The 14,983-nt window shown below is 47.1% G+C and overlaps 1 protein-coding gene across 10 annotated transcripts in view; it reads left to right on the plus strand.

The window, feature by feature from the left end:
* nav3 (neuron navigator 3) overlaps positions 1 to 14,983 on the plus strand; it is a 261,068-nt gene that overhangs the window by 229,727 nt on the left and 16,358 nt on the right. For 8 of the 10 annotated variants that reach the window (XM_061807752.1, XM_061807753.1, XM_061807755.1 and 5 more), the window contains 11 exons: positions 2,270 to 2,393; positions 3,742 to 4,051; positions 4,483 to 5,200; positions 6,125 to 6,553; positions 7,299 to 7,340; positions 8,150 to 8,307; positions 8,734 to 8,928; positions 9,278 to 9,330; positions 9,737 to 9,760; positions 10,921 to 10,944; positions 11,126 to 11,203. In XM_061807752.1, the coding sequence (XP_061663736.1) occupies positions 2,270 to 2,393; positions 3,742 to 4,051; positions 4,483 to 5,200; positions 6,125 to 6,553; positions 7,299 to 7,340; positions 8,150 to 8,307; positions 8,734 to 8,928; positions 9,278 to 9,330; positions 9,737 to 9,760; positions 10,921 to 10,944; positions 11,126 to 11,203 (2,155 nt within the window). The remainder of the gene's footprint in view (positions 1 to 2,269; positions 2,394 to 3,741; positions 4,052 to 4,482; positions 5,201 to 6,124; positions 6,554 to 7,298; positions 7,341 to 8,149; positions 8,308 to 8,733; positions 8,929 to 9,277; positions 9,331 to 9,736; positions 9,761 to 10,920; positions 10,945 to 11,125; positions 11,204 to 14,983) is intronic. The other 2 variants (XM_061807750.1, XM_061807759.1) reach the window with 2 other exon arrangements.

Consider the following 14,983-nt stretch of genomic DNA (forward strand, 5'->3'; position numbering starts at 1 on the left):
GGTTTAGAAATGAGATCATTAGAGGGACAGCCAAAGTTGGATGTTCTGGAGACAAGGTTAGAGAGAGCAGACTTGGATGGTTTGGACATGTTCAGAGGCGAAAGAGTGAGTATATTGGTAGAAGGATGCTGAGGATGGAGCTCCCAGGAAAAAGAGCGAGAGGAAGACCAAAGAGAAGGTTTATGGATGTGGTGAAGGAGGACATGAAGACTGTGGGTGTTAGTGAGGAAGATGCACGAGATAGGCTTAGATGGAAAATGATGACACGCTGTTTCGACCCCTAATCGGGACAAGCCGAAAGGGAAAGAAGAAGAAGAAGAAGTGTGTTTCTTGAAACTCACTCACATGAATATTTGAATCCAAAAGCTGTCAATGGCAGTGAACGTGTTGAACGCATTTTTTTTGCTTCACAGCAGTTGCCCAGTTTGCATTTGAACAGAAATTAGCTTCCACAATTCAGTCGCCCAAGATGCGGAGCCGAAGCCTTTAACTTCGCCTAAATGACTCCGAGGCCCCATTCACAGCGACTCGTTATGTTCATCAAGCAATATGTACCCCGAGAAGTGCGTTTTAATCACATTACCAACAGCCGACACTAGTTCCCCCGGCAGGAAAAAAAAAAGTGATTTTCAGCCTTGTATGAGCGAGACCACCCTGAGAGAGAGTAAAATTATCGTCATGTCGGAATGAAAAAGTCAATTAGCGCCTCCGCGCCGCTCTGCTGTGTCATTCCTCGAGGTACTTGTGTGCTTGATATGGCGGCAGAGGGGTTGCAGATATTGCTCGCCCAAAAACGGTTGCTAATCGTTTCGTTGGAGTCTTTTAGCAAAGCTCAGCCCGTGTCGGGTTGGGGGCAGTACATTTGGCCCCGGTCTGGCCTGCGCGTCAATCACAAATTGAAGTCTCCTCTCAGCGGCGCACCCGTCAGAGCGCACTTCAATGCGCTTGTCGCCTTCACTCCGAGCACTGACGTCTTTGACATGATAAAAGGAAAAAAATGGCTTTAAAAGTGACAATAACGGGGAATTATGAAATGCCCAAAAGCCAGCGGTTAGTACAAATGTCCGGGCTGTAAAAGAATGAGAATGAAAATCCTTTTTGGTTGTGTGACAAATGATTGTTTATTTCAAATATCCATTCATCTGTCTTGCAGACCTTTATTTCCCCCCAACCCCAATAATGGATTTGAAATGAGGGGAAAATGAAGCCTCACAATACCAAAATGATAAAAGTGGGACTATTATAAAAAAAAAAAAAAATCCGTTAAAACATCCACAGAAAATGGATGGCTATTACCATTACCCTTCATTTTGTGATTGCCGAGGAGAATTCATCCAGTTGCTCTGTCTGTCCATTTCAGTTTGTGTTCCCGAAAATGATTCTTTGGCCCATGAAGGGCTCCTTTATGCGGCACTATGAGTCACAGACCTTTCACAGGAGCGTATCAGACAGTCAGTGGGACAAAAGCGTCTGCTCGGCACAATCGTTTTTCAACTTGCTGGATGATGTTTTTCAAAGCCTGCTTTGCGGGGAATTAGTCCATATTTTGAGGTTACGAACTCGTGGATACGTTCGAAATATGTAGACAGCGGCTGCCTGACTGTCCAACAAGTCTTCCTCTCACTCCAGCTTGCCCACATTCTCTCCCCCTTTCATTTAAAGAAAAAAAAAAAGCAATTATTGTCTTATTTCCAGCTTTCCACTTCCATCTTCAGCCTCTGATCAGTTATAGATGGCAAGCCTGAATCGACTTGTCTGCACTGCGTAATTACTTTTCTGGAAGTTGTTTTCGAGTCTTTGAACTCATTCTGTTAAAATGTCAGCCGGATTTGAAAATCGCCTCGTATATATCGGGGGATCTATTCACAAAGTAAACGCGTGTGGGAATCTACGTTTAATATGCTTTGGCTTGTCGACTAAGCAGTCATTTTTTCGACGTTGATTGTCATCTTCGAGTACGTTCGTGTACAGAAATTTCAAGCTCGGAGACGCTCTGTGCCGGAACTTTGCTTGTCATTTCGATGTGGACATCAAATTGTGGCAATCTGCTCGCAACACACCTAAAGGTGGTCATCTTGCGCTGCATCTGTTGCCATGGTAACCATTTGCTTGTGATGAGAAAAAAAAAGCAAGCGTTGCTTAATGTTAATGATGTTTAATGATGGTCGACGGGAATTGTGAGCTCATTTTAACAGACAGGAAATGTTCTCCATCCAACCAAATGTGTTCTGTCTCCACCTCCTCCTCCTCCTCCTTTTCTTCCTCACAGCTGGGATGACAGCAGCTCGGTGAGCAGCGGCCTGAGCGACACCTTGGACAACATCAGCACCGACGACCTGAACCCGCCCGCCTACTCGGCCGTCGGCTCGTCTCGTAAAAGCAAAGGTGCACAGGTGAGGAGCCGACATTTGCACAGGGTGTCCAATTCAAATTAATTACCTTACATGATAAAAGTAAATGTCGCTACAACGAGGACGTGACACGTGGACATACTGCAGATATTTATTTCAGAGATACAATTCCTCACGTGCACCCTAATTATTGCTCATCAATCATAAAGCGGCACTGGCAATAACCAACAAATACAGTAGCAGTCGGCGTGCAGCTGATGGGAATAAGACGCACTCTTCCTGATCTCCTCAGAGGCTTTTTCTGTTTTTTTTGTTTTTGTTTTTTTCTTGCGCTATTCTGCCAAGTCTCTCTTGCCCCTCATTGAAGACACTCGGGTGTTGCTAGGGAGACTGCATGGCCATCTGTCAGGGAAAGGCGAGTGGTGATCTCACTTGTTTGTTTGTGTAGGTGTGTTTGTGCACGAGCATCCCAAAGGAAGAGGTCTGCTCGGTCCAAAGATAGCTCTGACTTTACACGCCACTTCTTCTTTGTTAGCTTTGGGTTGCCTACCTACCTACCTACCTACCTGCCTGCCTCATGTTTTCAGTGCGGTGGGTGAATAATTCAGAGGCAAAGGTTTGTACTTAATGTTTAGAATATGTTGCATTTACTTCTTCAATAATTGAATACAACTTTTTAATTCCTTTTAGCGACCGCATGCCTTAACTTGTTACTGCGTCGTCGCTGGATCCGATCTGTGGAAATGTGATTTGAGCCGCGTTACACATTTATGAATAAGAATTGAAAATGTTATGACAAATGACCATATTTCGCCATTTTTTTTCATTTATACAGCACAGTACAAAAAAAAGCAACAACTATAAATAAGGAATACTACAACCCCGACTACTACTTTAGAAAAAGCATCTATCCATCCATTTTCTTAGCTGCTTATCCTCACGAGGGTCGTGGGGAGTGCTGAAGCCTAATCCCGGCTGTCAACGCACAGGAGGCGGGGTACACCCTGAGCTGGTTGCCAGCCAGTCGCACTCACAATCACATCTAGGAGCATTTTAGAGTGTCCAATGTTGCATGTTTTTGGGATGTGGGAGGAAACCGGAGTGCCTGGATGAAACCCACCCAGGCACGGGGAGAACATGGAAACTCCACACAGGCGGGTCCGGGATTGAACCTCAGAAATGTGAGCCCAACGCTTTACCAGTAGATCCACCGTGCCGCCTTAGAAAAAACAAATACCTGGGGGAAAAAATGGCACCCAAACAAATTGTAGTGAAAATAACCTCTGACCAAATGCCAAGTCCCATTTAAGGGCACCCGCGTTGGTGTACTGGGACATATTCTGGGGCTTCATGGCTTGATTACTTTTCGGTCTGTTGCTTTCTGCTGCAGTCCCAGAAAGCCACCAAGCCCAAGCATGCCGAGCAGGAGGTGAGCAGCAGCTGGGTCGGAGCTGAAGACCTCAAGAAGGTGGAGGAGGAACTTGACGCGAGCATGGACCCCAACGGCGGCTCCTCCCGCTGGAAGCCCTCTTCGACGTCGTCTTCGTCCCAGGCCCAAAGTCAGTACGAGGACCCGGGTCAGAAGGCGACGACGTTGGCCCAAATATCCCAGACTGGCTCACTAAGAAGAGGCATGACAGCCCAGGTGGGCATCACGCCACCCAGGACGAAAAATACTTCTGCCTCACACAAAACGACAGGTAAACATCCTATTAGACGCAGTTTCATGTAAGCTACACTCTCCAAATTTGTTGTTTAGTTTTAGTTAACGAACAATCACGAAAAGCCCATGAGAACATCTAAACTTTATTTCGGGTTTATCAGAGGCATATGAAATTGTGGCAGGTGGCTGCTGACTCACTTAACATGAGTTTGAATGCAATTTTTTTATTCATCTTGGACTCATTTGCTATGACAAAAACTTGGCACGGTGTGTAAAATGTTTATATCCACCGTGCATATGTCTTCCACCTTTGGCCCAAAAAGTTTTCCTTTGCGTGTAAGTTTAGAGTCAGCACAGCAGTTTTTCTGTTTTGGCAAGTGGCCAGTAGTTGACGGAAACAACCTTTGGCTAAAAATCTCCCGAGGTCTTTTAGCATTTGTGCTAAATGGGCTTTATGCAAATCGACAGGAAAGACCGATGATGCCAAGGCTTCGGAGAAAGGCAAGGTGCCCTCGAAGGGTTCTTCCAGCATCCAGCGTTCCCCATCAGATGCCGGAAAGAGCAGCGGAGACGAAGGCAAGAAACCCCCCTCTGGTATGGGACGCCCACCTACCACAGGTTCGTTTGGATTCAAGAAGATCTCTGGCCCCAGCGGGACCCTAATCACGCCTAGTGGCGCCACGCTCTCTAGTGGTTCAGCCACCCTTGGCAAGGCACCCAAATCATCAGCCGGCATCGGCAAAGGCCCCGCTATCGGTGGCGCACGTAAGACCAGCTTGGACGGCTCCCAGCCTCAGGACGATGGCACGCTGCTTAGCTGCGGGGGGTCGAAAGTGTCCCTCCAGTACCGCTCTCTACCTAGGCCGGCCAAATCCTCCAGTGGGGCGGCGGCGGGTCGGGGCGGGCACCGCTCCAGCTCCAGCAGCATCGACTCCAACGTCAGCGGCAAGTCCGCCGGCGGAGGGGCGGCGAACCCGGCCGGAGCAAAGCGCAGGGACGCCGGGAAGGTGGGCTCGGACCGCTCCAGTCCCGTCAACACGAACCAGACGGACAAGGAGAAAGTGACGGTGACGGAGCAGGATCCGGGACTGTCCACTTCGCCCAAGTCCAGCCCCACCTCCACTTCAACAGGCCTCAGGCAGCCCGGCTCCAAGTACCCCGACATTGCCTCCCCTACCTTCCGCAGGTCAGCCACTCAAAGACATCCTCACCACTGTCATTCTGTCCTTTTCCATGTTTCCGCCAAGCGGAGTAGCGCTAAATGTGATGATTGCGATGATTTCCGGTGACCTTCTGCGAGGACTCGGTGGAAGCAAACATTTCGCAGCACATTTTTAGCAACAAGCGTCACTTTCCAGTCACTTGAGTGATAGTTTCACAGATAAAGGTGCCTGTGATTGTGCAGCATGCCTCGGGGTGTGATAAGAGCCTTTTAAATGAACAATTTCATATAATTTCAGGAGATTGGATCTTATATTTGAGTCTGGTAAAGTCGGAGCAAAATCAATATAAAAGACACATCATCAGGCAATCATAATTGAGAATCTTTACAGGGAGATTTTTACGTCCGCGCCGCTGTCAAGGACCATTAAACTGACCTCTTCTTTACATGCGATAAAAAAAAATATGGTTACCCGAATGATGAACGAGCCGGTTTTTCATTCGAGGCAGACGTATCCAGTGAAGCTTCTGCGATCACAGCAGACACCAGACGGGATTTGGTGGCAACGGCAATCTCCTGCTCATTTTTGACACCCATTCGGCTCGCATGCCTAAACACGTTCGGCCCATCCGATCCGTCAAGCCGGCTTCTTTTTCATCTGCATGTCATTGTGAGGGTTACCCGAGGTACCCTCACCTGTTTATTTGGTGAGATTGCTTTGGCGCATGCTGAGTAGTGGGTTGCGTGAGAAATACGTGGAGGCAGAAAGGCCAGATTGGGTTCTTCTAAATCGAGAACTGATGTGTCATTGTGCGTTAGTTCTGTCGAGGAGGTTTGAATGTGCGGAGGGGGAAGTGTGCTCACGGCATAATCGTAAGATGCCTGCATATGCATTCCGCTTACCGTTCGAGCCTTTCTAAATGACTGCACCCACCTATCTACCTCCAGATTGTTTGGCACCAAAGCCAGCAGCAAGGCCAGCTCCCCGGGCACGCCCGACTCTGGCAAGTGCCCCTCAATCCTGGGCAGCCCGCACGGTACTCTGGCGAGGCAGGCCAGTCTGGACTCGCCGTCCTCCGGCACAGGGAGTCTGGGCAGCGCCGGCGGCCTGAGCGGCGGCAGCAGCCCGCTGTACGGCAAAGGCCCGGACCTCCTGTGCACCGACTCCCCGGCCTCCAGCCCGGCTTCTGGGCTCTCGCTGCCGTCCAACGCTCGGCCCTGGCCTGCCTGTGGCTCGTCCGCTGGCAGCAAGGACACGCTGAGCTGCCAAAGCATGAGCAGTCTCCACACGAGCTCTGAGTCCATTGATCTGCCTCTGGGCCACCACGGGCCCAAGGTTACGAGAACCGGCAGTGTCAAGTCAACCCTGTCCGAGGGGTAAGATCGGGCTCAGTCGTATGCATTGCTTCATGTGAGAACTACGATCAACAAACCCAAAGATGCACCTTGAATGTAGAGAAACCCAAAAGATGTGTGCAAGGTTTTCCCGCTTTATTGCACAGCTTTCAAAAGAGCGTGCATTGGTTTTGTTTTGTTTTTTTTAGTCTAAATATTGTGATTCCAAAGCAGCGCGTGAGATGGTCTAGTATGCCGCGGGGATTCATCCGAATAAATGTGTTTAAAATTGAAATCTTTCCATGCCAGTGACGTAAAGTGACAGGCAGACCAATTAAATGCTGTTTTATTAAAGGCGGTTGTCGGGCAAAAACCCCGCTTGTCTAAATGGGCTTCATTTCATATTTTTCCATAAATCCATACTAACAGCAAGTCCCCACATTATCTGGTATTTTTACAAATCATCAAGCAATTTTAAGTGTTGAAATTAGTCTGTGAGCAAATTCTTCTTTAATCCGCGGGAGCCTTGCAGCATCATGTCGCCTCAAGATGGAAAGTAGCGGTGCGTTTTTTTTGTTTATTCTCGATAAAAGCGAGAAAAAAAAATTCTTTCATCTGAGGAGGCTTGTTTTGTTTTGTCCAATGTAGCTGTACATCAATATCCATTGTTGGTTTTAGCGCTTTACGAGTATAATTATTCATAATGCTTTTCTCATTGAGTATTTTTGTGACGCATAACGTTTTTTTTTTTTCCCCTCCATCTAACGCACTCATCCTGTCTTAACAGCATGCCTCTTGACAGAAACACGCTTCCCAAAAAGAGACTGAGGTATAGAAAAAAATTGCAGCCAGATTCGAATCGAACCTCTGCATGCAGCTGCATGAAATTACCAACTATGCACGTGACTACTCGATGTGAAAGGCACAGCGCCTTTACACTTGCGTTTACAGATGCGTAATTACTTTGTTTTGTTTCACGCATGCCCTTCGTGCATGTTGTTTTGCACTGTGAGATGCTGCACTTTTGGGATGTGATGTTTATATGCAAGCTGCATGTTAGTCGATATGTCCACATGCATGCTCCTCTGCTTCTCATCAACATCGTAGTGCTCATTACCCCATGGAAACCAAATCATTCTTTACCATACGTAGAACAGTGCGGGATTCAAATAAAACGGCACACCCCAGACCACGCGGGGTGAAGGTTGCGGTGAAGAGTGACGGTTGGATAGCCCGGTTCACTCGTTCCGTGGGAACACAGGACATGTGCATCGGGTGTAGTGGAGCGAGGTCACGTGTGAGAAGCGTAGTAATGAGGACTTTGCAAGGAGAACGCCGCAGAAAAGTGGACAATCGAAAACTCAATTATTATTGCCCGAGGGATTAAATATGGCCGATGTGCGATAACCGGGCCCTCTGCTGCTAAGCCCTTTGGAGCTGGGAGGAGATGAACAGCAGTTTGTCTGGAAGCGTATGCCGATGCATGCATGTACGCTTGAGTACGCCTGCCTCGTGCGTTTGGTTTTTACCCCCAACGCCTTTGCACTTTCCCCATCACCGATCACACGGGCGTTCCCCAAGCATCTCGTCGCTGCTGACAGAAGCCGAAACTAAGCGCGCTGGCTTTGTGGGTTCCAGGTACCCGCCGTCGTCCAGACAGACGTCCCACGAAGAGGGGATGGAGTGGCTGAGGTCGCACTCGACGGGGGGGCTTCAGGACTCCGGTAGCCAGTCCCCAATGTCTCCACCCGGAGCCTCCTGTACCGCCACTGGAAAGTACCACTACTCCAACCTGTGTGAGTTCGAGCGAATCGGAATATTCGTATGCAACTTCCATTGATGGATCGTGTTCTGCTCGACAGGGAGAGCGCTGAATACACAATGAAGTTTATAACCAAACGGCATGAATAGTGTTGTGATTTTGCAGCAATCTTAAAATGAATTAAATTGAATTCAAATTAATACTCAGGACAATATTGAATAATGGCATTGTGGAAATTCTATGAAAAAAGTGTGTTGGGGGGAATCCTGTAAATTGGATTCACTGTAATTGGATCAACATTTAATGAGTTATTTCCTAGCCTTTGCTCAAGTCTTCCACAAGCTGTAATGAAAGTCGGTTGGATTTTTCACCAACACTGCAAACGAGCTTCTCGGGCAGCGAAATGATGCATTTTTTAACAATGACTCCAAATATCCTACAAAAAAACTTTTCTTTCCAGTGAGCCCAACTCACGTCAGCCAGTACAACCTGCCAGCGGGCAGCAGCAGCATGAGCCGCTCCAACAGCATCCCCGCCCAGGACTCCTTCGAGCTCTACGGCGAGGGGCACCCGCTGGGCGGCAGCGCCACCTCCCTGGAGGACCGCCCCCGCGCCATCAGCCGCTCGGGCTCCTTCAGGGACAGCACCGACGAAGGTCGGTCCCGGGCGCAATCCTCCACTGACCTCGACCGTTAGAATTAATGTAAAGGTTCAGCAAAGCCTCGTCTGTCATGAGTTGCTTTACTCGCGCGTTTAACGACCTGTGGGGAAGAACTGGCCCGTGGGTCGCGACGGTATCTTTTATTAGAGGCTGTCAGTCCATTCTTATGTACGGCGGCTTTTTAACAAGCCCATCATATGTTTTCACTGCCCCGCTCAAGCTGCTGTATGACTCGTGGTGCAATCGAATGAAAAACAAAGGGAGTGACGAGTAATACGGTAAATGTCAAGATGACTTTTACCACACCTGTAAAGTTTAATGCTGACTTGTTCCGTTCTTGCAGTCCACGGTTCTTCGCTGTCGCTGGTGTCCAGCACGTCTTCGCTATACTCTGCAGTAAGTAGTTTCCTGTTCCTAAATGATGCTATCGAGGTGGAATTGATGTTTAAGAGTGCAGTCGATAAAGGAAAGAACAGAAGATGAAACGGCGCGGATTAAAATAGAAAGGGAGGGTACACCCATTTTCATTATTGGCCGGGCTTTCCTTCGACATTCGTTGACAGGAATCGATCGATTACACTCACAGCTGTCTCGGTGTGCCGTAAATGACGGATGCGCTCCAAAGTTTTCTTGCAGGTGGAAATTATATGGGTGTTGTTTTTTTTTTTTTTCCTCCACAATTTAGTTTTCAGGCTTGATTTGATCCACAGCAGGGATTTCCTGGCATTTCCATCACTTGAATGTCGCTCTCATTACGTTTGCGAGTTGATCTCATGCATTACTTTTTCTTTGTTTCCCACAGACAGAAGAGAAGGCACACTCAGAGGTAAGCGGGTTCACGTTCGTGCGTTCACACGGCATGCGTACGTCGCTTCGCATTCAGTCCCGCGTCTGAAATTGTGCAGTGAAGATGCAATGATTTAGATCAAAATGTCATTTCTTATATTTTTGCTGTATTGTCTCAGTCAATGTCTCGTAGCATTTAGAAGTAAAATGCATGTTATGGTGCTTTTTTTTTTCTTTTTTTTTGGTGGCTGCTCTATTTGTTTGTGTTTGTTTATTTTGTCTGTATTTGTGAGTCAATGTAAAACAACGATAGCTGGTACCCTATCAATTGATCTATTTGCGTGGGATTTGTTTGGACTTTCATCATGCAAAAAAAAAATGTTTTTACGCAGACAGATTTGGTTCAAATGTTTCAAAGCCGTAGTTGTGTAGGCGTTACCTGAATTTGAAGTAGACGGACTGTTGTCTGCGAGGCCTTGGAAACCCGAACAGTGCAATCAGGATGATGATAACGACCTTGGATCAATCCAACTGTTTAACTCTGTTGCATCGCTTTTCGGTTTCCTTCCATTTGGATCATAAATGGCAGACATCCCGATCCCACCCTTTCGAATGAACACTGTTAAACTGTAACTGTAATCCCACGACTAGCGTGCGCTCCCATTTCCATCCAGCGCTTGTGTTAGCACTGACTCCTCCTTGGTTTTCTGTCATCTTTCTGCTAATATCCCCATTTCTTGTCTGCCTTGTCATCTGTTCCCGTTGCATTTTCACCTTCATGAATTAACACTGGATCAAACAGTAAACGCAAATGCGGCTAAGCTGAATGAACTCTCTCCGAGGCAAAGTGCAAAGCGGGGCGACTAAAAACCGGGCGACCTCACCCGCCCAAAGCCAAAGAGCTGCGTGGATGTGCTCTATTTAAACGTGCGAATAATGCGGGGGAACATTCCCTGCGGTAATTTGCATTGTCCATGCTACCGAAGATGATGAGAATATTCGATAAGATGAAATCAATTAGCAATTTGCAACTACTATTTGACCCATTCCGAGGAACGCGTTACCTCTGCTGGCTAACACCTAACCGCGAAAAGCCGCCTGCGCCTGACCTGTAATAACCTCTCTGTCTTTCTAGCCTCATCCTTTGTGATGGAGGCAAGCGGCATAGTGTTAATTTTTACTTTTCTCTTTTCAATCAAGGGCCAAACAGTCCAAAATTCCACGGTAATCCCCCCCACACTTTATGTTTACACTTAAGTTTTGTTTTGTTTTTTCTCCACACACAGTGTCAGCATGCAACTGTATGGTTTTGGCATCCAAGCTATCAAAATGGACGCTGCTTTATTTTCCCCCCTCCCGTCCCCGTACTTGACTCTGATAATTCCTCTTTTTGCCACCAAACCAGCAAATCAGGAAGCTGCGTCGGGAACTGGACGCCTCTCAAGAGAAGGTGGCGACCCTGACGTCCCAGCTGGCTGCCAACGTGAGTTTGTTTACCTCCCGTCACAACAGGGATTTGCATGATAACGCGGAAAAGCTTTGCCTGCGTGTACCCGCCAAGCAACATAAATCTTCAAGATATCCGCGAAAGCCTTTTCAATACACCCCGCGCGTGCGCTGAGGCTTTTGGTTCCGGTGCCGTGTGTGCTGTTGTGTGTTTGAAGATGAGACATTTTCCTCTGCGTACAGAGAGGAGCTGTTTAAGGCGACACCTCACGGAAAGTCAAGCAAGGGAGTCGGGGTTGTGGAGGGGGGGGGGGGGCATCAGAAAGGCAAGGGGAGCGGGAGATGAGGATGAATGACATGTCTCATCCGTGAAAAAGGAGAGACGGCAGAACCTGTTTCGGTGCTATGACTCAGACAGATAATATGACTGAAGTCAGGCTGCGGAAGCTGGACTTCATCACGCAAGTGGGCCAACCCGCTCCCGGCATTTAGCTGACTCATAGATCACGAAAAGTTGTGCAGAACCCAACTTCTTAGAAGAATTGTGTCCAATTCCGTCACCTGCACAATCTCATTAAAACGGCATTCTACAGACAGGTGTTATTATTTTTGTTCCGCCCGTGTTGTTTCCTCCGCTTTACCAAAACAATGGAATTACCGCTCATTATGATGCAGTGCAGATCCACACTGCAGCAAACGACACTCACGATAGTAAACACATTGTTAAATGTATACCTCCCTGAAAGAAAGCATTTTTATTTATCATACATTATTTGTACCGGATCTCATTATACAGGTGACCGTTCTGCTTCCTAATTGCAGGCCCTAACGTGCTCCCCATCCACTTTTTCGCGACGTGCTTATTATTATGTGTAACTATAGTATTAACGTTTCTGATTCCTTATTGGATTCTTATTTTATAATTCCTGCATGTTTGAAAACATACATAGGAGTAGATCAGTGCTGATTGGATCGCACCAGCTCCGGTTTCATCATTGATTCAGGAATCTTGTTGAAAAATAATAATAAATTAACAGGCATTAACTTGTAACTCAACATGAATGACTTTTTCAACAGTGGAAAATAATAGTTTTACCATAACTGTTTAAGGTGAGACGGCACGGTGGATCAGCTGGTAAAGCATTGGCCTCACAGTTCTGAGGACCCGGGTTTGATCCCGGCCCTGCCTGTGTGGAGTTTGCATGTTCTCCCCGTGCCTGTGTGGGTTTTCTCCGGGCGCTTCGGTTTCCTCCCATATCCCAAAAACATGCAACATAAATTGGACACTCTAAATTGTCCGTAGGTGTGATAGTCCGTGAGACTGTTTGTCTCTATGTGCCCTGTGATTGGCTGGCAACCAGTTCAGGGTGTGCCCCGCCTCCTGCCCATTGACAGCTGGGATAGGCTCCAGCACTCCTCGCGACCCTCGTGAGGATAAGCAGCAAAGACGAGGGATGGATGGATGGATGGATGGATGGATGGAGGATGGATGGATGGATGGATGGATGGATGGATGGATGGATGGATGTTTAAGGTGAATGAAATACAAAACTGTTGTCTTATTTTCATCTCTTTTTTTTTTCAAATTCAGGAAATTGGCTCATTAAAACGTGGTCAATGTAATATCGTTTGAGCATTATAAGCAAATATTTGTTGAATAATGTTGTGATTCAATAAATTTTGCAACACACTTCAAGATTAGATCCAAATGTTGTTGTTTTCCTTTCAACTTGTCCCTTTCGGGGTCGCCACAACGTATCATCTCAGATGAACGCATATATATGTTTGGCACAATTTTTACGCCGGATGCCCTTCCTGACGCAACCCTTCTCAGGGAGTGGAGGCCCCAGTGGGATACGAACCCACAACCCCTGGTTTACCAAACCAGTGCTCTAACCACTGTTGAACTTTAAAGTTAGATACAACTGAACTGCATACAAGTAGCGAGAGCGTTGTTTAAAAGGATGATGAATTGAGCTTTATTTGTGTATGTATGTATATATATATATATATATATATATATATATATATATATATATATTCCGGTTTTATGAGGCTTCTATAGTCCATTCTTCATGGCCTTCCTTCCTTGCTTGTTGCGTTGGACTCGGCCCATTTGATGCAGCAGGTGGGCTCGCGTAGTGCGTCTCAGTCCGATCGATATCCTTGATACCCCCCCCCCCCCCCCCCACGCGTCTCACGACGGCGACCTGGCAGCACTGACGCAGATAGCTTGACCTGATTCACTCCGCCGTCCTGGCCATTGATCGACTTCAGCCGACAGCAACACTTGGGGAGGGGCTTGAGAAAAAAGACAGATGCTTCAGCCATGGGGCCTCGCCGCCGTCCTACCAGCGCTTACTTCGCGTTGAGTTGTGAATCACGGGCGGATTTATGACGTGTGGGGGGCGGAAATAAGATCGATCTCTTTTTCCTGAAGTTTGCTTTTTGATATAAACTGTCATTCGGTGACATTGACAAGCACCTTGTATGTCTTTTTTGACAAATTTGTCAGCACCCACGCGCTCCGCCATTTTGGTGACTAGCTGACACATTTCCAGGTGGTTCAAAAAAAGAGATTTACATTGGTTTCCTTTGTGACACAAAAATGAAAAACAGTTCCACTAAGGGGGGAAAAAAATCCGATTTTCCTTAGGTCACAGACATCAATATTTGTCATCGTCTGCCAATCTGTATTCTCCTCCGTCACGTAGTGCAAAGTTGAGATTATTTTTAACTTGACTTCACATTGCCACAAGCTGCGTCCTGTCATTGATGTCTCGCACAGTCACAGAAGATGTGACAGGAGTCTTCGGGTTGCTATCTAATCACGATCACGGAGTCCCTTTCCCAAGCAGATCAGGTAGGGTGAAAAAAAGTCACTCTTAGCGCACCCCAGACCTGGTTTGTCCGGATCATTTTTCAGAGATGTCCGATAATCGTGCTTCTGGTGACGTTGATTTGATGGGGCACAGTACTACTGAAGTTCCACGGAATTATTGGTCTGGATGCTATTGGAATAATGAACCAGAACTTTTTTTTCTATTAGACAAGGCTATGGCTTGAGGCCCCATTGTTCAGTGATTAGACCGTTAGTTTGGTAAACCAGGGGTCATGAGTTCATATCCCACTGGAGCCTCCGCTTCCCAAGAGGGTTGCGTTGGGAAGGGCATCCGGCGTAAAAACTGTGCCAAACAAATATGGCCATTTCGCTGTGGTGACCCCTAATGGGACAAGCTGAAAGGAACTTACTTACTAGACAAGGCTATGGCTGACTGAATAGGGATCCTCAACTCAGCTCAACATAGTTGCTTGTCACCAGGATTGCATTTGATCTTTTTGTTTCTTTGACTTGAGCACAAAATGAGTGAAAAAGGATGAGTTTTGAAGCAAAAAACTGAGGGTCGAAAAAACTGCGACCAGAAAAAGTTGCCAATCCCAAACAATTCAGAGAAGTTTGGAGGGGATTAGTAAAGGAAACAAAAACTGACAACATGCAACACACACACGGGTCTAGTGGAGCAAATGGTTGAATGTCACTAAGCTTTTGAGCAGCCGTCACCCTGTTGCCACGTGAAGTCGTCCCTTTTTCGATCCCTGGACCTCTCTGGTCCGTCCACGGCTTTTTCTCAGTTCTCTGAAGGTCCAACTTTTGTAGGTGCTCTTTGGCTGTCAGTGTGAGATGTCAAGGGGAAATCTGAGAAAGATGCTTCAAGGAATTGCCGTCCTACTCCAAAACGTGTGACTGTAAAATTAAACGATGAGCAGCAGGGGCTTCGTTCTTGAGTCTAGGGAAGCATTTTAAGAGGCCTCGGTG

This window comes from Syngnathoides biaculeatus, chromosome 20 (genome assembly GCF_019802595.1).
Source record: "Syngnathoides biaculeatus isolate LvHL_M chromosome 20, ASM1980259v1, whole genome shotgun sequence".
NCBI lineage: Eukaryota > Metazoa > Chordata > Actinopteri > Syngnathiformes > Syngnathidae > Syngnathoides > Syngnathoides biaculeatus.